The sequence below is a fragment of the Paramormyrops kingsleyae genome, chromosome 10 (genome assembly GCF_048594095.1).
Source record: "Paramormyrops kingsleyae isolate MSU_618 chromosome 10, PKINGS_0.4, whole genome shotgun sequence".
Classification (NCBI taxonomy): Eukaryota; Metazoa; Chordata; class Actinopteri; order Osteoglossiformes; family Mormyridae; genus Paramormyrops; species Paramormyrops kingsleyae.
Window position 1 is genome coordinate 19,473,244 of NC_132806.1, and position 24,584 is coordinate 19,497,827.

The 24,584-nt window shown below is 44.5% G+C and overlaps 2 protein-coding genes and 2 long non-coding RNA genes across 12 annotated transcripts; 2 read left to right on the forward strand and 2 right to left on the reverse strand.

Annotated features, from left to right (window-relative positions):
• Window positions 1-1,105: 1,105 nt before the first annotated feature.
• Window positions 1,106-16,429, forward strand: fhdc2 (FH2 domain containing 2). 2 transcript variants are annotated; one of them, XM_023811524.2, is made up of 12 exons: window positions 1,106-1,252; window positions 3,583-4,101; window positions 5,262-5,323; window positions 8,322-8,424; window positions 8,599-8,684; window positions 9,276-9,376; window positions 9,725-9,795; window positions 10,115-10,222; window positions 10,420-10,490; window positions 11,617-11,734; window positions 11,898-12,062; window positions 13,336-16,429. In XM_023811524.2, the coding sequence occupies exons 2-12, from the start codon at window positions 3,673-3,675 to the stop codon at window positions 14,986-14,988; spliced, it is 2,967 nt and encodes a 988-aa protein (XP_023667292.1). In that variant the 5' UTR covers window positions 1,106-1,252; window positions 3,583-3,672; the 3' UTR covers window positions 14,989-16,429. The 2 variants fall into 2 exon arrangements, with proteins under 2 accessions (XP_023667292.1, XP_023667293.1); XM_023811525.2 differs by having other exon boundaries at window positions 3,601-4,101.
• LOC140593317 (uncharacterized) lies at window positions 5,564-9,349 on the reverse strand. The gene is made up of 2 exons (XR_011993597.1): window positions 9,216-9,349; window positions 5,564-8,751 (listed from the first exon to the last, which is right to left on the reverse strand). It is a non-coding gene; the product is annotated as an uncharacterized lncRNA (long non-coding RNA).
• Window positions 11,468-18,509, reverse strand: LOC111843725 (uncharacterized). Its single transcript, XR_002838239.2, has 3 exons — window positions 18,375-18,509; window positions 17,757-17,859; window positions 11,468-11,816 (listed from the first exon to the last, which is right to left on the reverse strand). It is a non-coding gene; the product is annotated as an uncharacterized lncRNA (long non-coding RNA).
• LOC111843724 (rho-related GTP-binding protein RhoG-like) lies at window positions 18,119-23,162 on the forward strand. Of its 8 annotated transcripts, none has more exons than XM_023811531.2 (2): window positions 18,119-18,267; window positions 20,559-23,162. In XM_023811531.2, the coding sequence occupies exon 2, from the start codon at window positions 20,588-20,590 to the stop codon at window positions 21,161-21,163; it is 576 nt and encodes a 191-aa protein (XP_023667299.1). In that variant the 5' UTR covers window positions 18,119-18,267; window positions 20,559-20,587; the 3' UTR covers window positions 21,164-23,162. The 8 variants fall into 8 exon arrangements, with proteins under 8 accessions (XP_023667299.1, XP_023667297.1, XP_023667300.1 ...); XM_023811529.2 differs by lacking the exon at window positions 18,119-18,267 and adding an exon at window positions 18,434-18,562; XM_023811532.2 differs by lacking the exon at window positions 18,119-18,267 and adding an exon at window positions 18,693-18,950.
• Window positions 23,163-24,584: the final 1,422 nt, after the last annotated feature.

Below are 24,584 nucleotides of genomic sequence, written 5' to 3' on the forward strand. Positions count from 1 at the left end.
TTGGGGCTGTGGGGCTTCGGGTTGGGTTGGTGGGCCATGCCTTTGATCTCCAGGCCCACAGGTAATCCGAGGACTTATACTGATGAGAATCGAAGGATCGGCCCGGTGGCCTCTACAGTAAGTCTGCCCAACAAAGTACAATAGGCAGAAATTCAGGTCAGGCCCAAGCAGGCACATAAAGCCTGAAGAAGCAGACCTCCTGGGAATTTTCCTCAAGGGACTTGAGGCCTGCCACCCAGTACTGGATAAGCGGTTAGAAGAGTGATGGACGGATGAAATTTTTTTGTGTCACACCACAACACAAATGCAGTGGCATCTTAACAAGGCAGAACATTTTTTATCTTAGAAATGCGATGTAAAGTCCTCAATAGGAAACAGAAATGAGATGTACAGTGCTTTGTTCTTCCTTCCAGAAGAATGGGGAGTTAATAAGCTATGAGAAAGACTACATAGTGAGGTCTGCAAAAGGCATCTGACCTTAATTACATTAGAAAACAGCCCCCACCCACACAACATTGCTGCTGACCAACACCTCTCCCCTTCCTGGACAAATCCCCCACACCTCACTCACTGGCATGTGCCTGTAAGACACCCCCAAATTTAGTAATGCCTGCTCTCCAGCAGTTCCTCCTTTGTTGGAAGCCACATCTTTTTTAAAAAATGTAATTATATTCCTCATTATACTTTCCTGTAAACTTTACCTTTACAACAGTTCATTTCTAAGCCCACTTTACCCCATATCTAAACAAATGCAATTGGGTTTATTAAACCCAGTCATATTTCACTTGCTTTTCCCATGCTTGTTATCCATCTGTTCTCACTGTCATCACCCCAGTCTATGATCAAGACCGTCTCTCCCGTCAACTGTCAGCGATGACAACTCTACATAAATCTCATCGCTCCTACAAGGTTCCCATTCCTAATTATACTACGATCCCTGGAAATTCCGCCAGCAAGCTAACCACGAATCTTTCACGCAAAACGAAAGTTAGTCAGGTCCCTAAATCAGTTTTAGCATGGTGAGTAAAAGTCTCATTTCAGCGAGTGGCTGCTGCGCAAGCGCGCTGCAGTCTCGCATTTCTTGAAGTTTTAAAGGCAGAGAAAGCGCCGTAGTTGGCTTTAGTGTGCGAGAGGGAGAGACGCCGCTAAAGCACGCAGGTTGTTCAAAGTTGGAAATTACAGTGACGAGGCGCTTATGGAAATAAATGGAATATCAATTCAAGACGCATACAGACTTCTGTAACACTTTGTTGTAAGTTTTGCACTTTTGCGTTAATTTTCTAACTCATTCACTGAAGTTTAGCAGAAACGATTGTAGTTAAGTTTTATGTTTTGGATCATAGATTTTGCAGACGAAAGTAAGATTTTTTATTAAGACTTAATTATAATGATCTCAACTTAACTTTTATTAACTGTATGACGTTTATAATTGTTTTGCAAATTAACTTATTATTTGACTGAATTCTGGCACAATACTCTGAAATCGAAGTGACAGTTTAACATTCTGTAAGGCGCTATTTTTTTGTATTTATATCCGAAAATAGGCCGTGGGATTGAGTAGATACAATGTTGGGACTTCATCTCTATACTGCTTGAATCGTTTTGCGATATTTTTTCAAGTTGTTGAAGTTATTTTAAATACAGTGATTTATAAATATTTGCGTACCAGTAATATTTTACAGATTATAATGTTGTGTAGGGTAGTTTTGGTTGTTTTTGTCCATATGATATATTCACTTTTGGGTCTTAATTGCGTCTTGTATTGAATGCCTGGAGTGTGTGCAGCGCTTTCACGCGGTACCCCAGGGAATAGCAAATAATTAAGGTGCGTCTCGAATCCGGGCTAGTTTTTGCTCGACCGTGAACAACGGAAAACACGCAACGGACCTTAAAATGATACCGGCATGGCGTGTAACCTCTCTGATTGCCTTATCTCCAAGTTAACGAAATGCATTAGTCATTCTTGGTGAGGTTCCCTGTAGGGTTACAGCCTTATTAAATGTTTCGTGCAGTTGATAGTTGCATTAGTATCGGAAAATTTAATTGAATGATTTACTATGTCCCGTCATAGAAGTGGCATAGTAGTGAGTTTTGCTTAGTGTTAGTGCTGTTTTACGGTTCATCTCCAGTTTTTCCACTCTCCTAGACTTCTAGGAGCAAAGTAATACTAAAGAAAAGCAGGATGTCTTCATAGATCACTGTCTACATTAGACTTAAATATGACAATATAAATGTGATAGCCTAATGGTCTTTTTAAACAGCACTGGATTAAAGTAAATGTATGGTAAAAATGTGACTTATCCGGTCCTCGAAGTATTTGTACTTCTTCGCTAAGTCGGTAAAAGACCGACTGTTGATCTGGCAAATTTTGGAGAAAATAGCATATATTGTTAAATTACGTCTGATGACATGGCTTTATCGTTGAGCAAGTTGATCGGAAAAAAACACGAAATACACAGGAAAAATCCCCGGCTTTTCCGACAGCTTCATAGCACCATCCCATGTGCCCCATCAAGGGGAGCAGCCGGCTTGTTCTCCTGGCCGGTGGGATGTAATTAAGAAGTAGCGGGCAGAGACGCACGCTTGGCAAGGCGTGGAGGCGGAATGAAGGCGGACAGGACGAGACAAGCCGCTCGGGAGGGAGTGTGCGGCTGCTTCCACAGAGCCGTAAATCCGGCATCTATACCGGCAGGCCGAGCCTGACATCGGCATTAAACCCAGGAATTAAAATGTACTATTTACACATTAAGTGACTGTCGGATTAGTTGTGGGGGAACCACACACGTGTATAGCCCCTGGTAATTACAGAACATGGGTTTCTAGGTGGGGGCGTTGGCGCCTTTGGCCCAATTATTAACTAGGTAGTCTATTGAACTGCACAGCATGACGTGAAGCCGGCTTTCAAAAGTACATATTGTACAGATTACCTTTGGATTATTCTTAGGCTGTATTGACTGTGTTTATCTTATTATAAGATGCAGTTATATTTCTGTATCGTCCAAATGTAAGGGGTTGATTATGCTTGTAATGCCTCCCTTGTGTGTCACGTTGGATAAAAGCTCTGCTAAATAAATAAAACGTAAGTCTACAAAACGGGTTGATTTTTTTGGCCCTCTGTTGATATAGCTCTTATTTACCTAACAAACTGAGATCAGTTTATTTAAATTTAAATGAAAGCAGATTTGAATATAGTGCTCATATTTCAAGTGCAATTAAAGACCGCAGATTCTGCATGAGTTTAAATGTCAGGTTTAATTTAAAAATCATTCTCTGGACACCGGAACCAGTGTTGGAATTGCAAATAGATCATAAGTCATTCTCCAAATAAGCACATGTCACAAATAATGTATCTGTGTATTTGAAAATTTTTTCTTATCTATTTCCATCCATCCATCCATCCATTTTCCAAACCACTGACCCCCCTGGGTGTCATTCTTGTAAATCCATTCTAGTAAAATTGAATGGTTTCAAGCTAAAAGTATTTTATGGGATAACTATGATATCTCATTTGCTGGTGTTTGCATTATAATGTAAACGTGTGGTGACATTTTCTTGGTCTTCGTTTTGGTTTTGACCCTGCAGGCTGCTCTCCTCCCCCAGATTCTGGGACACACTGGATGCTGAGGCCGCAGGTGCCAGGAGATCAGTAGGACCTGTGGGAAGGCAGCCTCCATGCTGATAAATGTGACCTCGAAGGAGTTTCAGGCCTGTCATGGAGTGTCACCAAGCGGCCCCTGTGACGCGGCCATGGAAGTAACTGGCATGGACGTCATCGCCACCCCGCTTGCCCCGCCTCCGCCGCCACCACCGCCTCCGCCCCCTCCGCCCCCACCCCCTCCGCCATCTCCCGGCATCACGCAGCTGCACTCCATGCCCCGTTCCAAGCTGCGTAACCTCAACTGGGAACGCATCCCTAAGGAGCGGGTGGAGGGCAGGCCGAGCGTATGGAGCGAGCCCGCCGCCGCCGAGGACGACTTCGCCATCGATCTACGCTCGCTGGACGAGCTCTTCAGCCAGAGGGAGGCGCCGTCTGTGCAGAAGGCTAGCAGCTTCCGCCGAAGCCAGAGGCGGCGCGCGTTGACCCAGGATGGTTCTGACAAGGTGAGCGGCTTCTCCCTCAGCCTAAGGCGTCCGGCAGCGCGGGCTTTACAGTTTCCGGGGAATTCCATGGATGTGTCAGCGTGTTTGCTGGCACTGTAAACCACCAGACTTATGGGTGTCATTTGCCCTGATATGACTTCAGAGAAAATAAAAAGCAATTACACCACCAACGCAAGAAGAGGCTGCGGAGAGTCTTTCAGGATACTGCGAGGGAGGGAAAAAGAGACAATGACTCATTTCCTCCCTGGAGAAAAGCAATTGATCCCAGCACTTGTAGTTTTTATGTATAGCTGGGATGGCTGTAGCACTGCTGTAGTTTGTATATTAATTACTTTTATGGGTCTCTTTTTACTAGGTTATGTCTCCGTGGTGCCTGAGGCTGTTAAGACCCTGCTACAATTTAATTGACTCAATTAACAAATATCAATTCATATCATTAAAACATGACGAGATGGCAAAACGTTGCCGGGAAAACAAATGCAAAGCAGTTTAGATACTCCACTTAGTGGAGAGTACAGACCAATACATCAGAGTACATTTTATAGAGTGTAGTACACTCGTGTTCCTGTGATTTCAGAGAGTAAGCTATGTTGTTCATATCCATAAATTTGTTGTTAAAGTGCAAATACAAGACACAATGTTTCTTGCACAGACATTTTTTTAATGTTTGAGACGTATAGTTTTTAAAATATATATACTCCTAATTAAAATGAAAATATAAATACCTATTGTCTTTTTGAATTCAGACAAATTCCAGTAAATTCAGCTCATGTTTAATTTTATTGAAAATATATATTATGTATTACTGAATCGAATCGTGTCATTTCGGATATCGGCAGAATCATAGCAAAGCTTATGATTTATACCCCAATTCAGTATGTGTGACAATCCCTTGCTAAAAGTGGATATTTAAGCCAAAATTCAGTGGTTGCGTTCCATGACATTCGCATTGCATCTTCTGATAATCTGCATATTTTGCAGTAAATTCCTTGTCTGCAAAAGTACTGGGGAATAAATAAACCACCCTCATTCTGATGTGAACATTGGAACCTCCCTTACAAACACCCTTTACCTGAATCTATGTATTGCATTCAAAGGAAGGAAACTGTATTAGTCAATCCAGTCAATCTGATGTCTCTTGTGTCTCTCTCCTCATACAGGTTTCCCTTTTAGATGCCAAGCGTAGCATGAATGTGGGAATTTTTCTGCGTCAATTCAAGAGGTAAGACCTTCTATATCAGTGTCTTCCAATCCAGTAACCAGGGACCCCCGGACTGTCTGGCAGGGATCAGGGAGAGAGCAAATCGTGGGCTGTCTGGGGGGGGCCCAAGGACCGGAGTGGGGAACACTGCTCTATATGTTCCTAAGTTGGCTTTATTGCAGATAAGTGTCTACAAAAGAGCTGTATAGTTGTTTGTGTCCCGTTTGCTTAGGGTGCTTTTCCACCGCACAAAATACGGTACTTTCGGTACTTTTGCTTTTCCATTGACTTCCGGTCGAGTACCAGTACCGAAAGTGCCAAACCAGCTGGGGTACTTCTTTGGTACTTCGGTACTTTTTGCAAATGTATTTGCTGTCGATTGGTTATGCAAATAGCCTGCCGCTGAAACACAAAATACAACCGCCATCTTTTGAAACACACAGCGAACTGCGAGAAACGAAATAAAAAGCAGTAGAAACAAACATATAAAAAAAGTAAAATGGAAGAATGGATAAACAAGGAAACACAGGCTTTTATCGCCATATGGTCAGATGAACAGATCCAGCAGAATTTGGATGGCACGACTTGAAATAAAAAAAGTATTTGCCGTAATAGCAAGCCGCTTGGAAGAAATGGGGCACATGCGAAACACCGAACAATGCCGCTTGAAAATCAAAAAACTTAAGCAGGACTACAGGAAAGTGAAGTATCATAATAACATGTTTGAATTCAGTGAAAGAAATACCGTTCCGCGCTTTGTGATGATGTCAGTCAGGGGCGGTCACTGATGATGTCATTTGGCACCGGTACCAGTTTTTACGCCAGTGGAAAACCGACACAAAAGAAGTACCGTACCTTTGGTACTTTATGGAAGTACCGAAAGTACGGTACCTGGTGCGGTGGAAAAGCGCCCTTAGAGAAAGCAGACCCGAACCAGGAGGAACAGGTTCTTAGCTTGCTTGTTGTGTATAGTCCCGTAGGTGCAGAAGATAGATGATACTTAACTAACAAAGTTAACACCCTCAGGGTGTTTGGAAGGGGGGGCAGCAATCGTCTGAGGTTTTTGTGGGGGGTGAGAGCAGGGTCATGGACAGAGACAGACAGGTGTGGAGTGAGTGGACACTTTGAGTGTACAGCTGGGGTGTAGTGTTTAAAGGTCATTGGGGTCAGAATTGACACCTGCTTTGAACCTTTAAGCCTCATTTTAACTGTGTGCTGACCCCCCACAGAGAGAGAAAGGAAGTGCTCTGCTTTTCCTTTTCTCTCCTTTGTTTGAGCTTTTTTATGAGCCAGAGAGCTCATTAAAACATGTTGTGCTCTCCAGGTGTCATCCACTTGTATTTACTTGATAATGGTTAATGGTCCCCCCCCCCCTCCTCCCCACACTCTCTAATTTACATTACTGGGAATGTTAAGTCATACTTAAGTTTGCATTTTAACTTGCCTGTCTGTATAACATTCGGTCTTTCTGTTCATTGGGCGTGATGTCATGCCCCTACTTGTGCATTGAGCAAGTGGGTGAGCGAGGGTGTTTCATGCCCATCTTCAGTACGAGGGCTGTGCTTCCAAGTGACTGTCAATGTCTGTCAGGACTTGCATGGAAGACTCGATATAATGAGGGTGCTTTTGTGGATGGAAAAAAAAAAGTTTGTATCCACCCACTCATTTGTCCTGCCCTTGTAAAAAAAAACGGGAACGACATTTTAATTCTTATAGAACAACACTTTTGAAGTATGTTTGGACTGAAACCTGTCGGATATGTCGTGCTTATGTGTTGGATACTTATTTAATACATAGCTTAAGCTATGCAGACTGACAGGCTGCCATTAAGTTTTTTTTTTTTAAACTTAGCTTACATCTAATGTTACACATACTTGCCATTGGCCTAACTCCTTGTCTTCCAGTTTAACATACAGAATCTATGTGAAGTCTCCTCTGGTGTTTTTCTTTAAGAATATCCGCAGAGATAAAATTGTTTTATGGTTAGACTTTTGATGAACTGTAAATAATGAGGGTTGTGAAGTATGAAGTGCATCCAACATTTCCCTTAAGTACAAAAAAAGATCACCTATAAGGGACAAAAGGTGTCCAAACGGCTCCCGTATTGCAACAGTGTGTGTTCAATTCCTTTCAAGGGAAGATAAAACCAAAAATAAACACGATCGGAGGCACCTGTACGGGTTTGTTTCTACTTGCTGTTCTTTTGTTTTGTGACTAAAAGCCAGACCGTCTGTCTTTGGGCGAGGTTTGTGTTGATGCAGACAAAGGGAAGGACGAGCAGGAGCGAGAGAGGAGAGAGCAGAAAGGGGCAGAGTCTGCTTCGGAGTAGTCACTTAGGCCCAAGTGAGTCTTTCACGTAGGAGAAATGGGGATGTGTGAACTTGTCCTTCTCGTGGAAACGTCCTTCCCCAGACTCGTTGAATGGTGTCGCACCTCCAGAACGGTGCCGTATCTGGGCATGGTGTTCATGCCTGTCCTCCAGTCTCAGGGTGACTTCCAGGGACGCTTTTCTTGTTTGCATTCTGCTTCCAAGTGTCGCCAGTTTGGCGTGAGACCTGTTATCCATAACCCCTAGGTGCAGATAAGCAGGCTCGTGGAGGATGATTTGCTCTCCGTTTGCACGCCGACTAAAGTGTACGGTCCAGAGCCTCGTAAAACTGGATTGCTTGCTGACCTCTGTTAAATGCCTCCTGACTCCAGGCCAACAGGCAGGGTGTTGCAAGGGAGTTTGATCACATTCATGCACTTTTTACAGTATCAGTCACAGACTCGTCTGGCTGGTGACTGCTTAATATGCATTAATCGTAGCTAATAACCTGAGCTCCTGTTTGCAGTAGGGTGGGGAGGTGGTGGATTAAAAGAAAGATGAAGAAAAAATGCCTGTGAACAAGATGTTTGTTTCTAAATTGCTCCATAGAGATCATAAGTGCATAGTCGCATCAGGTAGTGCTTGAGGCTGCCTCTGTAACAGATGAAGGTGATGTAATGCTACAGCGGGGGAGTTTCTCTCGTTCCACAGCCCCGCCAGGGAGATTGTGGAGGACATCAGGCAGGGGGATGGAGAGAGGTACGGGGCGGAAAAACTGAGTGAACTTTGCAAGCTCCTGCCGGATCGAGAAGAGGTATTTCTCCTACTCTTGTTTGTGGCACGTCAAGCCGTGTGCCCATAGGACAATATCACAGCCCTGGGCTGAGTTTGTTCAGGAGCTTCTATTACAAATTTGAGTCACGTACATATTATCTGCGCATTCATGCATCTTCGGGCTAACCGGCGACGTGACTTGTCTACCGTGCAGGAGAAGCGCCTACGATCCTTCCAGGGGGACCGCAGTCTGCTTGGGGAGCCTGATCTCTTCATGCTGCTTCTAGTGGAGCTACCCAGGTAAGTCGGCTGCCCCCGGCGGCTTCATGTCAGCGTCTCCTCCCCGTCCGAGCTCGGTCACCCAGAGCTATCCCAAGGATAAAACAGTAAGACTAGCAGAAAGACTGACAGAGAGGTGTATGTATTCCCTGGGGGCTGATGCAATAAATTCTAGTGGGCGGGGGCTCTGCCTAATGTCACTCTTCACACCAGCTGTGCTCGACCTCTGCAATCTCCTCACAAACCCCTCCCCCACTCTGAAGCAGCCCATCTGTGACTACCTCATTTAATGCTGAGTCAGTTAATCAGTTCACTGCCTGCATCCTCCCTCACTTTGTCTTCTATGTTCACACACAGTCCCACCCCCACCCCCCCCCCCCCCCCCAACGTGTCTTTTGTTATCTTCCCCCCTCTCCAATTTCTCTACTAAATCTCTCTTAATTGCCTTGGCAACAAGTCTCATTGCCGAACTGCCAAACTGATAAACGGAACAAAGAGCGTGTTCAGGCATTAATTGTTCAGATGTTCTCTCCTAACCCTTTGCCCACCTACCTAGCTGCGTTGCTGAGACTAGTTGCTCCCCTCTGAGTCTTCCTTTGTGTGACCCCATAGTTTTCGTCTGCGTCTGGATGCCATGATCCTCAAGCAGGAGTTTGAACCGTCTGTGAGCTCCCTGTGTGTGGGGGCCCGCCGGCTGGGGGACGCAGCTCGAGGTGAGATATCAGGAAGGGGGAGGGGGGGGATCTCGCCAATCACGGCTCGTTTCACGCTCGTCCTAAATTAAACGTTTACACAGCGGCCAAGGAATTTTTACATTGCACTTAAGAGAATGGGCAATCATGCGGTGCACAACAGCTCTGGGAATGCGATTGTTCTGTGTGGTTTGCAGACACTAGAAACTTCTTTTTTTTTAAAAAGTTCCAGAACAAATATTCAGATTTTTTAAGCAGTTCCTAGATGTGATTTCTAGAGATCTCGAGCAGCATGAGCTCAGCTAATAGGCTCAAGAAGGCCCAGTAGGAATGTAAGGTTAGTGATTTATTATTTTCTTTTCCCCCCAGAGCTGCAGAACTGTTCTGAACTGCATGTGATCCTGCGTCTGGTACTGAAGGCTGGAAACTATATGAATGCAGTACGTTTTTTTTTTTCTTTCTTTACCCACACACAAGCAAAACTTACACAATGTATGGTTGTGGATCAAGTCACGTGGAACTGACACCATCAATGTCTATACCTGTTCCAAATACAGAATTTGCTGGCCTGTACCAATATGCTTAGCAAGTGACTTTTGTATTATCGTAACCATTTAAGTACTGCTTATGTGCTGCTGCTTCAGACTAGGCTCCTATTTAAAGGGTAAAGGATCCAGTGTTTATTCTTGGTCCAGTTGGGCACATGGCTTGTGTGTTAGTGTGTTTGATCGGGGCTGATTTCTGTGTGGTCGTACGCAGGGAAGCTACGCTGGAAACGCTGCCGGCTTCCGTATTGCCTCGCTGCTCAAACTGGCTGACACCAAAGCCAACAAACCGGGCATGAATCTGCTGCACTTTGTGGCCAGGGTAAGAACTCCTAGACCAGTGTTTGCCAGTCAGTTCCTGGGGGACCCAAAGATGCTCCACACTTTTGCTCACTCCCATCTTCTGGGGGAAACGCTGTCCTAGCATTTTGACTGTTGGAGCATTCCTAACTGCGTAAATGTAATTTTAAACTAAAAATACTGTTGCTGAAGTGCGTGTCCTTTTTCATCTATGTCCAGGAAGTGGTGAAAAAAGACCCAGGCTTGTTATCGTTTCCCAGCCAGCTGGAGCATGTGGCAGAAGCCTCCAGGTCTGAACCTTCTTGATGCTGGACACTTGACTCCAATTAGTACTCACAGCACAACAGCTGTGGCTCACAACATGGCCATAGCTATCCCTGGCCTGGGTGCATTGTCACACCCTCTACTGGGCCCGCTCTACACTCCCTGCTTCTTTGGTTTGTCCAGGGGATTTGAGTACTAGGCTTAGGCTTAAGGCTGGTTCAAACTTTTTCTGCACAAGTGCAACACTCGCATATCCACTCTGCGTATGTGGACACGGGCATGTTCATAGTTCTCAAGTCTCATACTATGCACATATGCACAATGTGTTGTTGTTGTTGTTATTAATAATTATAAATTATTATTATTCTGATATTCCCCGCAAATGTACCTCTATATTTTACAAATTCAGAGAGCCAGCTCACAGGGCTACCAACTTTGGTCAGCCGGCTGGCATGAGAATATCAATTTGAGACAAGTCTGTACACACGCTTTTAATAATAATTATAATAATAATAATAATTGATACTTTATTGTCCCTGTAGGGAAATTGTTTTTACGCCTCCCTCAGCTTGCTCTTTGTAGATTAAGTTGTCCGTGAAGGGCAACCACCAGTAGTAGCGCCCAGGGAGCTGGGGGTTAAGGGCCTTGCTCAAGGATCCACAGACGTGCTGAGGCTGGGTTTGAACCTTCTGATTACAGGCATACAGGCTTAGCCCACTGAGCCACACGCTGCCCCTCTTTTACATGTATGTAACAGTTTTATTACCTTGTATATGGTTTGCAAGCTATCCCGACACTCGTCAAAAGCATCCATGTTGGTATTTAAAGTGAATCGATCATGCGCAGTGTGTCCAGAGCTGCAGGTACACCGCTACGCAGACACATTTGGAGTGCAGCAGGCGTTCGTCCATGGAGGCGGCCAGTGACGTCAAATGTGTCATAAATGTTTGACTGGACACATCCGCTCGTAAACATGTGCAGACGTGTGAATCAGCCTTTAGGCTTAGGCTTAGAGTTGACTTTATTGATCCCCTTTGGGGCAGGGGGGGATATTCCTTCAGTCCAGCAATAGGTATGCATATATAAAGTGGATAACAAAAAGCCTAGAGTTGCACTGTGCATCACTTCAGATGTTATCTCCCGCATTTCTAGGCTGTCTGAAGAGTCACTGCAGGATGATGTCTCCCGGTTACGGGACAGGCTTACGGAGCTGATGGCCAGCGTTCAGAGTGAGCCTGAGGTGCAGCAGCAGATCCAACACTTCCTGGAGGTGAGTATGTCTTTGCCAGAGCTATCAGATGAGTCCATCACAGAGCTTTATGGTGATGCAACCCTGTGACCTGTCACCAGTCCTGAAACATGAATGGCCATTACATGTTGAGCATGTTGCAATTCTATTGCACAAATGAAACGTGATACATTTACATTGACAGGTGGCAGAGAAGAAGCTGGAAGCGGCAGAGGCTGAGACAGAGGCTTTACAGAATGACCACCAGGCCCTTGTTGACTTCTTCTGTGAGGACGAACAATCTTTCAAGCTGGAAGAGGCATGCAAAGTCTTCCACAGCTTCTGCCAACGCTTCCAAAAAGCAGTGAAAGTCAGCATCGTATTTTGTTTCCCTTTCAGTTGTATTATATTTTTGATAAATATGGTATTTCTTTCATCCTGACTTAGGGTTGGGGTGAAAATCGATTTTGTTACAAATAACAATTCTTCAAGGTGGCGATGTCAGTACTTAAATATAATAATTTTGCGAGTTAAAAACTACAACTAACCTTAGTGTATGAAACGTAAACTTCTTCCCTGAACACTAACAGCTATGTCTAAATTTACACCTTTATTAAACTATTTGCACCTTTATTAAACTTCTACGCTCTGATTGGCTGTGGCTCGTTGCCACACTCATTGCCAATTGCTTTCATTGGCTGTAGCTCATTGCCGCACTCATTGCCAGTTGCAACACATTTCACAGTACAGGATTGGGAGTTGCCAACAAGTCCAGCTATTTAGCCTGCTAGATATCTGACAGGTGTCTATGATACATTGGTGACTGTCAGTCGCATCTGTGAACTAATAGTGATCAAGCACCCATTTGCCAGTGCCAAGCAACACAGATTTGCCTCTGATCTGGGGCTTTGGTTGGGGATCGCCAAATACCTTTGGCAAACGTAAAATAAGGGTTAAAATCATGTAGTGTGAGCTTAGCAATTAGTTATTTATTTTTAAGCCCAGTCTGAGTATTCTGGCAGAAGCATATACTCAGATGATGTTGTCTAAAATGAGTTAGCATTTTGGATGTGTTTCCAGGAAAATATCTGAGTTCGATATATCAGAACCGACAGATATTCTTAGTATAATCAACTACTCTCTCCCTGGTGCTTGTGTAATTATTGGGAAGCCAAAATGTTCCCAAACTACTGATTTAAGTGATGTGGGAGGGTCTTTGAGGTCTGTAGCACTAGCTGTAACTAATTCAAAGCCACAATTAGCATAATGTTCTCCATGTTAAACATCTACTTGTGAATTTGTTTTAATGGTGTCAAGAAATGTTAATTTGTTTCACTGCACGTTCCAAACCAAAAATGCTGTAACCGAAATGCACACGAGGAATATGTGTACAGTTACAGCCCTTTATTTTGAATGTAGACCTGAGATGCTCATTAACAAAATCTATATAAAAATCGAGATGCATGTTGAATCGGCAAACATACGTCGATATTGATTTGGCCGGTCACTGCCAATTCCCACCCCTACTTACACTGTTGGCCTACTATGAAACGCACACCGTTAATGATTTATGTGTGTTTTTCCCCATTGTTTCTATCATGTAATTCAGTTATAGGATTATGTTGTGTTTCTCTCACTCTCAGGAGAATGCGGAGCGTGAGCTGAAGGAGCAAAAGCAAGCGGAGCGCAAGAATGTGGAGAGGCGGCGTTCTGTGGCTTCCTGCTCAGGCCTGGACCTCGACATGGGTGAAGACAGCCTGGAGCGAGCCCTGGAGAAGACCCTTATCTCTGCCCAGACGCGCCGTAGCCTGCGCCATACTACATCCCTGGGGCCCTACGACAGCCCTAGAGTCGACGCGTCACCAAGGAGGCTTGGTTCTGGTGATTCACCCAAGCAACAGGAAACCTGCACTGCAGCTACACAAACACAACATGGACTCAGTCATCAAGAGGGAATGAGCACTGCTGACAAGGAGATGCAACATGGACTGAACACTGCTTCTACAATTGGTGATCATGGACTGAATTCTACATATCAGAATGGGTTAAGTACTGATACTTCAAGCATCCATTATGGGCCCAAGTCTGAAACTCTTCAAAGTCAGTGTGAACTGAGCACTGTTACTGAACATAATACTGATCAGCTTACCACAGTCAAAGGTACGTACAATCAACAACAGGAGAGCACTCATTGTATAAATAGTCAAAATAGGCTGATCTCAGATGCTGCACAAAGTGCTCAGGACTTCAGTAAAATACGAAACAACTCTGTGTGCGCGGGCTGGAGGCAGAATAAGCAGCTTGCCGAGAGCCAACCTCAAACCTCCGTTCTTCCCGGTGACTTGCAAGCTCCGGATGTAGAGACTGTCAGCGAGCCGTCCACGGACAGCGCTCAGCTGCTGAGACTTGTGTCCGAGAAGGTGTTGGCCCAGCAGATGGGTTCAACGCCTGCTGCTGTCCTGGAGGTGAATAAGCATAGAGGTTCGGATACGCCAGAGCGTGTTCCTCAGCTAGCTGAGGAAGCTGAACCGCCGAGGTCAAGCAAGGCGCGGATGTACTCGCGTGTGGGTGAGACGCTGGAGTGCCTCACCCTTGTTCGTGGCCTACACTCCTACGAAAACATAACTGTGCCAGTGCAACGGGCTCCACCCAGCCACTGTTCCAAATGGAGGAAGGAAGTGGGTGACAGAGAAAGGTCTGTATCTCAAGCAAGCAAGGATGACACTCGGAGTGCAAAGTACCCTCTACGAGTTCGCAAGACCCAAGCGCCAAGGCCAGGGACCCTTGTCAATGCTAACATTTCTAAGGTCCGCAACAAGGTAGATCAAGCCCCTGTCGAGGAGACCTCCCCCGCACGTGGATCCCGCCTGCCCATTACACGAAGCAACTCGGGGCGCTCCACAATAGGCCAACGACCCCCGAGTGCCCAGACCCAAATCAAACGAGCTAGCAGCGATAAGGCTCGGGTCTTAGCCAACCAGGCCGTAAAAGCTAACCGTAACCTCCCAGAGAATGCAACAAATGAGAAAGACAAGGCTGGAGCCCCCCCGGCACCGTTCATCAGGGGCTCCCCCATGCGTGTCTCCAAGCGACTGGCACCCAAAGCCGAATCCCACATGGCAGCCGCAATGCTGAGTCCCTCCTCAACCACTGCCAAAACTATACGCACTTCCATCATTGCCGCCGCTGTGGCCAAAGAGGCCAAGACTTCAGACTCGGCCAGTAACAGGGTCTTAGGTTCACGGCTACCTGGGCCCAAGGTAGCTCGGCCAGCTGCCCAGCCCATGTGGAGGTGAGGTCTGAGGTGACGACCTTTGACCATTTGACCATTAAATGGATATTTCATAGTATAGGAGCAAAAAAAATAATTTTATGTTCACAAGGAAGTGGATGTATTTTGTTTTTTTATTTTTTTTTTTTTATTCAGGGCAAACACTGTCAGTGGGATGTGCATTCCTTTGAGAGCACCATAGTTTGCCTTTGCTGCTGGTACTTATGTAGTATGCTGGTTTCCCAGCTTTATCAGTGGGAGTTTATCCGAATCTGCAATGTTGTCAGTGATCTTTATATGTTTGGAGAAATATGGGCATCTGATCCAGTGGAAGAGACTGTTAGGAGGCACAGAACAGAGTTTAGTTGAATTGTCCACAGCCATCAGCTTTTGTGAGAGGTGTGAACTTACTTTCTCAAGCTCAACTAATTGGCTTTGGTGGAAATGTTGAACTGTGTGTGCATAGGAACAGTAAGGAAATGCGTCAGGCAGAACTCAGTTTACGTTCTTCGGCCAATTTATACTTCTGTGTAGAATCTACGCTGTTGGGAGCTTCGTACCCTACGCCAAAGCCTGACACTGGAAGTTGCATTTCTGGGTAGGTGCGTGTCAGGTTGCGCTGTAGGGTTTGCAGCTGCATCATACTGATGGCGTAGATTCTACTCAGAGGTATAAATTAGCCCTTAGATTTGACACTCTACCTCCAGCCGTTAGGGGAGGGGGCAAGAAAATAAGGTCACCTGTGGTGTGGGAGAGGGTGTCCTTCGTTAAACCTCTTGATAAAACACCATAGCACCCATGATATATTGACAGCATGCAAGGTGTTCTTGATTAAAGTGCCTAATAGATGTGATCCTTCATCCTCTGGCACCCTGACTGAAATATCTCTTTCTGTGTCTTGTTTATGCTAGCAGTCCAAAGTACTACTATTACATTGTTAAATATTTTGCTGCATATGGTGAAAATGCATAGGAGGTGTCATCTTGGTTAAACCCCACCCTACCTCCATTGTGCTGTAATAGTCTGCAATATTCCATTGAGAATATCGTAGCAGAATGACCAAGTGGGCTTTTACCAACACAACCCATTTGGCACAAATCTATTAATTGGGGTGAAACGGTTCTCAATAACCGCATTTGAAGTGGACAGCATTTCAGGGCTGATTGTTAATTGTGACTTGACCATCTGGCAGAGCAGAGGACTCAGTGCTGTACTTGTACCCATCCTTTCCCTCTCAGTAAAACCTCCTCATTCTGGTGCACTTTACTGGCTGGTGAGGGACTGGGATTGGGTATCTGTATTTCTGTAAGTGTGTGTGTGTGTGTGTGTATGTGTGTGTGTGTGTGTGTGTTTCTCTTTAGTTTCACAAAAGAGAATTTAATTTAAATTACAGATGTGATTGTAACTTGATGTCATTTTTTATGATTAAGTTCTGTAAATAAGAGAAAATAAAATAAAGATCATTGTCCCAGTGTGATGTATGTGTGATTTGTCATTTTCCTCATGAAATAGTACTTAGGTGTATTTAAAAATCAAATTCCAGTTTGGTTTTCATTAATTGAACTTCAATTCAATGAATACTCCCATCTTCTGACCTCATCATGGTCACCTGACCCTCTCCCGGGTGGCATAGTACACAAGGCTGGGGATCTCCCTAGATGGGATGCCCGTTCCTCACAGTGTACATGCTCACATAATGGGGACTTTAGACTTGGCCTGTCTTTGGACTGTGAAAGGAACCCGGAGTACCTGCAGAAAATCCCCGCATAACGTGAGGAGAACATACACTTTGCACACAAGCGGAGGTGAGATTCCGACCCCCAACACTGGAAATGTGAGGCAACAGTGCTACTCACTGAACCACCCTCAGTTAGTTTAGTCCAATTATAATATGTCAGAAAATTGGATCATTTCATGTGTTTTATGAAGTTTCTCCCACATGGGTAATTATCAAGAGGAGTGCAGTTATGAGTGCTATATAAACTCAGCAGAGGTTTAAAATTATATTGGCATCATTCCCCGAAAAATGATATCCAATCATGTTTATTTTTGAGGGGAATATGCAATGAATACCCATTATTTGATAGTTTTGTCTCTGAAAGCTATTTTCCTGGAATATGAGAAGGACTGACGTAGTAAGTTTAAGGGCCCTGTGTGAACTGTGAGATCTTAGTGCTCTTATTGCTGATGGCTCACTCTGCTTAAGAACAAGAGGTTCTCCCACATTTTACACAATGACTCCATCAGATGTTTGCAAATTCATGCAACAGCAGGAAGACCTTTCAGTTTGTTTAGCAAGAGCTAATTAACTAGCCTGGCTCATTTTCAAGGTTCTCAGACTTCCTCAAGCACTTTCTGCCCTTAACTCGTAACAGCCCTCTGCCCTTCACCTCTACTCAGTCTCTCCCTTTTTCCTTCCACTGACGCACACCCTAGTCTGCAAGCGTTATCATGGAGATGTTAGAACTGGCCTTGAGAATCCCCTCAAAGAATGGGTGGGGTGAAGGGTCTCTGTGGGAAAGTTTCCTTTATAGGGCATAGTGACGCTGGAAATCTTGGGAAAAGTAATAAACTGGTGTTGCTTTGTGTTCAAATGTCTGACTGTGGGTCACTGGGTGGATCCACACTACCAGTAGCCAGTGTTTATGTGGTGTCCCCGTTTGTGAATTACTGGCCTGTGATCGAGTATATGCAAGTCCCTTTCGTGCCTCTTGAAAAATGCCATTCTTTGTTTGAAGTGGACCATCACGTGGTGGGTTGTTATTGTAAGTTCTAAACTGGCCAGCTTCTTACCTGTAACAGGAGATGGAGAAACGATGACTGACTATGAATGGATGTCATCACTAGGGTTGCCACCCATCCAGGATTTTCCTGGACCACCCTGGATTTTGGTCGTCTGTGCTGGAAAAAACAAGTTTCGTTCCTGGACACGGAATATCCCTATCAATTTCCCTATAAAACACACCTAAAAAACCTTTGTAATGGTGTCACTATGTCCAGGATTTTAGGAAACTGAGGTGGAAACCCTTAGTCATCACTGTAACTTATATTGTGAATGACCTGAGTAACCTGTTAATAAGTTTGGGAGCACGGCAGAGCAGAAAAAAACCTGTTGTTTCACAACGTAAGATTCTACTACTCAATACAACTGTAGGTTTGGTCTATCAGTTCAGACGTGCATTGCTTCAGGGACAGTCTACAGTGACACCTGGCGCTTATTATAAGCTACTGAAATGGCCAGCTCGGTAAAGTGATTCGGAATGCCGGAGAGTATTCGTCTCATCAACGGTAGTCAATAAAGAGCGTGAGTATAATTCATTGTGTCTCTGCATTGTGCAGTTGTTCTTTTCAGTCGCCGGTCGTAGGACTTTCGGGAGTCGCGGCGGCGGCTGTAGGCGGGGCCGCATTCACCTGGGCGCGCCCGTTGGACCTGTTCTCGCAGCACTACATTGACCGGCGTCCCTCGGCGCCGAGCCGGGGCGTTGCCGCGAATCGGCTAAGGTGTTTCGGGCAGCTCCCCGGATGCAGGTCTGTGGCGGGCCGCTTTTAGCATGGTCTAATTGAGCTGCGGCATAAGAGCGCCAGCCGCCAATGAGGGGGTAAGACGGATGCGTTTTCGGAGCTCGTTATAAGCTTGTTTTCTTTGCAGGTTTCTCGGTGTGTTTCGGAAGGGGGGATCCAGTCGCGGACATCACCAATTTGTCCGCTTTTGGGACCGGACAGCTAGCGAGCCGCTCAGCGCGAGCACAATTCAAACCCGATCCCACTTACTTAGCCGGCAAGCTAGCGCTGCAGTTGTTAGCTGTTTCTTAGCCAGTTATTAAGATTATTTATTCATCGAGCTTATGCGCCGGCCATACAGTGAGCGTAATTGTATTTTCTTTCTGTTTCCGCGGTTTTTATATTCATGACATCTGTAACTTCTTTCGAAGGAACCTGTCACTTTAAATCTTGTGGAGATCATTAGCCGCGATTCCTTAACAGAACGTGAGTAGCCGGCATAGCTAGCGGGCTAACAGTCTTTTGCCTTTACCGTGAATTACTGCCCGCCCTGGGACTCTTGTGCTCGTACAAATGAACCTGACCCACCGCCCCCGAGGAGCGGCGATCGTTCACTTGTGGACTATCAGTCATTGTTCGAAAACCATTCCGAAAAACCGGTGGGCATAACTTTAACACATTTAAAGTTTTGCAGAGCACCAAGGAGGCCCTACTGATTTGTCATGTGTGAGTCACAGGAACCTCCCAATCAGACCAGAAATCTGTCTTGGTTTAAGGCAGCCCTTCTCTCCCCTCCCTGCCTGTCCAGAGGCCCTATTTCACACCCTTAGCGGTCATTTCGCGCTGTAATGAATACGGGTGAGAGCAGCTGCACAGTGTGAAAAGTGGATTATCTGCTATTATCAGTTGAATGCGATCAGTTGTTTCCCCAGGGTGGTGTGTTTTCTCTCTTAAGGTAGTTCGAACGGTATGTTTGCAAATTATTTTTAAGGTAGGTAAGTGTGTTTTGTATTTCAGATGGCCACTGTGAGTGTAAGTCTTGTAGCAAGAGAGAAAGGTTGTCGTCGATGTCTGATAGTTGGTTACATACTGAAACTAATATTCTAAGTAACAAAAGAGATTTAGCAAGGAAGTAACTGCATTGGGTTATCACACAAAGCCTGTTATCTTATTGCTGATTTAATAATAAGTAATTTATTTCCTCTGCTGCTGGTAACAATGGATTTTGGTTATTTATAATTAGTCCACCTATTCAAGTTTGTACCTTTTGATACTTGTTAGTGTCTGAAACTTGATAAGAATAAAAGTGGGCTGTTTTAATTTGACCGTTGAAAACAATGCTTTAATTGGCTTGGTATGTCCAAATAGACCCAGAGCTCAAATAAATTATGACGAGTCTCTTGCAATTAATAGCTCACAGAAATACCAAGTGTTTTAATTGCAAATTAAGTGATTACTTTTCGACTTTTGTAACTACTTTTCGTATTGAAGGGGGCCTATTATGCTCATTTTTACTGTTCATAGTTTTATTTTTGGGGTCTGCTAGAATAGATTAACATGCTACAATATTGGAGCTTTAATCCCCACCCCCGATGAGTCCATTGCGCTCTGATTGGTCAGCTTGCCCTACGCGTCATGCCCCTGCAGTCTGCAGACAGATCTTTGCAGGTAGGTGGCCAATAAGAATTGTTACGAGGTGACCGCACCATGCCCAGGAAGTAAGGGCTGGAATTCTAGTGAGGAGTTTCAGGAAGATTACAGAAGAGCGGTTTCTTTGGTGAGGCCATCCTTTTGGCGTGTACTTTGACCCTTAAAACTTTGGAGACTGTTTTTATGCACATAAAGCTATAACACACCAACAGAAAGGGAAAAACCAGAAAAGCGTAATAGGTCCCCTTTAAAGAATGGGTGACATGGTACAGAAATTGCTAGGGTTGTAGCAGAGCAAGCGAAGATAGCACTCTGGGTTTTAAAAAGTATTTTTAAAAGTTTTAAAAAGCTGTGACCTTACTGTGGTAATTTCAGTTCAGCTTCTGATGTATCTGTGACTGTTTTTATTTTCTGCATTAGTGACCCTCTTTTTCATCTGCGCAGGTGCTACAGTCTGTGTGAATGAGGGGAGAATGCAAACTATAAAGTGTGTGGTGGTGGGAGACGGTGCGGTTGGCAAGACCTGCCTGTTGATCTCCTACACAACCAATGCTTTCCCGGAGGAGTACATCCCCACAGTGTTTGACAATTACAGCGCTCAGATGAGCGTGGACGGCCGCACAGTCAGCCTCAACCTGTGGGACACGGCAGGCCAGGAGGAGTACGACCGTCTGCGCACGCTCTCCTACCCTCAGACCAACGTCTTCATCATCTGCTTCTCCATCGGCAGCCCGTCGTCGCACGCAAACGTGCGTCACAAGTGGCACCCGGAGGTGTCGCACCACTGCCCCGGTGTTCCCATCTTGCTGGTGGGCACCAAGAGAGATCTGCGCTCTGACGGCGACACGGTGAAGAAGCTGAGGGAGCAGGGCCTTGCACCTACCACTGGGCAGCAGGGCAGCTCGCTGGCAAAGCAGATTGGCGCCATTAAGTACCTGGAGTGTTCGGCGCTGCTGCAGGAAGGCGTGCGGGAGGTGTTCATGGAAGCCGTGCGTGCTGTGCTCTATCCCTCCAACAAGAAGAACGCCAAGAAGTGTGTGCTTTTGTAGTGTCAGTGAGGAGTTAGAGCTCCAGAATGAGGACAGCACAAGCTTCCAAGCTCCTGCCCATATTTTTTGTTTTTGCTCCCAGTTTTCTAGAACATCCCTTCCTAGTTTGACTTCAACTGATGCCAAAGTGAAATTGAAAACATCCCCCATCTCCGTTCGTAGAGTTCGGTTCCCTTTTTTTTTTTTTTGAAGCTTCTTCTGCCAACAGATTATCTCTTTTAAATGCATCTTTATTATTTTTACTGTTTCATGTCTTGGCTTTTAAGCATGGTGGTCTTATCAGAAGAGGGAGACAGATTAATTTTTTTACAGAGAAGTAACGCTGCAGCAAAGATGCCAAAAAAAAAGATTTCCTCCATTAAGAGCGTGTTGCCGCTCCCCCCCAGGCCTTTGACCCACAGACTGCAGCATAGCTTGGGTGGAGGGGGCAAGAAGGGGGCCCCTCGCAAACGCTGTTTTTAACGGACCTGAGCTATGCTGTTTACTATGTGCCATAGAAGAACATGTTCATTGTCACCACTTAACACTTCTCTCTGTTTGGATCGGTGGTCCAGCTTTTCTTATCTGCAGGAATCCAGAAACCAGCCCAGCCTAAATTCGTTCTGATTTGGTCTCTTTCCCATTGTTCTACTGTCTCAGCAAAAGGTGATCACAAGCTGTAGACTTTCTGTGATTTGGCATAGCCAATGATGTGCATGTCATGGCATTGGATTTCTTTTTACATCCTCCAGTTAAGATTTCAATTGATAAAGTCTTTCCACAATTTTATATTGACTCATGGACGTTGGACCACGACTACGTGTATGACTGCCTTTGAATCAGTACTGCCTAGCTCAAATCAAAGCTGGTCACCAAGAAATAGGTTTTAAATGCAACAAATATCCTCTTCCTTTCAGTACCAGTTAACCGCAAAAATTTTCTCTGTGCCTTTGGGTTTATGGTAGCTGATAATTGCATATGACTGTTTTTACGTTTCTGTTTATACCTATTTGGGTTTGTTCACAATCAGGGTGATTCCTATTTTTCAAATCAATATATTTGTACTTGGTGTCCTGTTCACTTCATTGAAATATTTTGAACATGTTTTCAATTTTAGACATAAAGCAGAACCAAACTTTAAAAAAATATGAGTGTGTGAATGTGCGATGGTAGTCTGGCTTGGTCATTGTAATTGATTGTTTCATTGTGCATGTGTCTTTTCCTTTTTTTGTGGGTGAAAGGGGTGAAATGTGTTTGACTGCATCAGACAGCTTAAAGTCCTCATTGAATTCAGGAGACCTAAACCACCTTTTGTAAACTGAGCTGAGAAGCTCAGCAGTCATAAACGAAGTAAAACTCCACTTCCAGTATATCTGCAAGTGCCTTCTAAATGCATCACAGTGGGGTAAGGTAGCATCAGAAAACAAGACCATCATCAGCTGACTCAACTGTGACATTAGAATGAGAAGGTGTGTGAAATGAATTATCTGACCAACAATGGCAAATGAACCCAGTAACTAAGGGTTGAATAGATAACTGGAATGACTATAATGGAATTAAACTACTGTACAGCCAGAAAAATGAAGTTTTAGTGAGGACTCTGTCGATATTAGAACAAATTAAATTCACTTTGCTCCTAGGTTTATTTCAGGTGTCTTTTAGAAACTTTGGCTGTCAGTGTTGGTGATGGCTGCTGCTTTATGCTGAGTGGATGAATATGTAGGGACTGCTGAAATCTGTGAATGCAACTTTCCTCAAACTGCCTGCGTAGTGGGGTGTAAATGCATGGAGGGGGTTATGAGGTCTTTGATGTCACTGCTGTATGCTGTCAAGGCGAAACCGTCGACTGAGCCTCACACACGCAGTGCCTCAGTTAGCACACACCGTGTGGTACTACACCTTTACACTGGGAACTTGTGTTTTATACATTTTTTTTTTTAAAGAAACGTTTTGTATAAATAACTAACATTGAAAATGATTTTTATAAATTATGCCTAATAAAATGGTCACTTTAAATCTTTTTATGCCCTGTGAGCGTTTCTGTCCCTATTGTGTTTTAACATGCTTGTTGGCGTGTTCCGTGCTATGTGTGTGGGCTGCTCGCTTTCTGGCTTCCTGGTTGCAAAAGCCACAACAGAGGGTTTGGGTTAGTATATGCAACAGGGACCATTACCGTAATGCCTGTCTGCCAGCTGCTGTCACAGACATGTCTGCTATTCAAATGCGCTTCTCCTTGCCGCACCTTGTGGTGCCATCATGCAGTACTAATGGGAGGCCAAATTATGCAGTCAAAAAGCCACTGCAACAATTGAGTAGAAACTCGCATAACTTAGAAAAGCTTTAAATGAATCGGGCAAACACCAGAGGTAGTAAGGTGGTGGCATGTGGAAAAACCTGAAGTATGAGCTGATGTTCTGCTGGTGAGAAAGCAGCCTTCACCGTCAAGCTCGTTGGGCGTTGTAGAGGTGTGAATAGATGTTTTGTGCACAAACTAGAAACTTCTGTTTGGTTTCCTGTGATTGGCAGGAATATTGTGAACTTATTGTTGCACCGGGCATGCATTTTATTTTAATTTTTTTTTAACATTGCTAGATGGCTTTTCATTCTAACGTCCCCTGGTGAAAACATTCACCTTGGCCTTGAATTGCACAAAGTTTCTTTCTGATTTTGGAGAGTGCATTTAAATCCGAACTGTCTCACATACCGATCATTTTAATGTGTTAATTTTAGTACAAGACTAATGAATGAAAAGGGATTATGCCTTCTAGGAGAAATTAAGGATTTAGCTGAAATTTCCAACAAATATTAACTAAAATCAGGTCTAGACCTGTAAGATTCCAATAGTAAATTCCACCCAACTCCAGAACAAGAGTTTGTCAGAAAAGGTGTAACATGAGAATGAAGACATTATAAAGAGTCTGTTAAGTAGTGGAAGAAGTTGGTGCAATTTCAGTTCATTTGTACCTTATTCTGTGGTGAGTGGTAATTCATTTAAGTACAGTTTTATGCAAAGAGAAAAATCAGTAATTTGTGTTTGAGACATGGGTTTAGATTATAGGGGTGGTCCATTTGCTCCGTAGGAAGCATCCTTGCCTTTCCCTTCTAGGTAAGTAGGAACCCTGTGAAAAGTCTGCATATTCTCACCACTCTACCTACCAGAGTCTGATGGTCGTAGTTCACAGTCTTACTCAGGAGTGGGCAGTCTTATCCACAAAGGGCCGGTGTGTATGGAGGTTTCTAGGATAACCTTTAGGTCAGCTGCTCAAACCCAGGAGTGAGGAATCTTCATCCAATCAGTCCTCTAATTAGTAATCTAATTAGGGAGTTGCGGTGAAAACCCGCATACACACCAGCCCTTTACGGATAAGATTGCCCACTCTTGGTCTAAGTGCACATGCAACTGGTGACTAAATGAACTGTGTGCATGTTTAAGCCTTGTCAA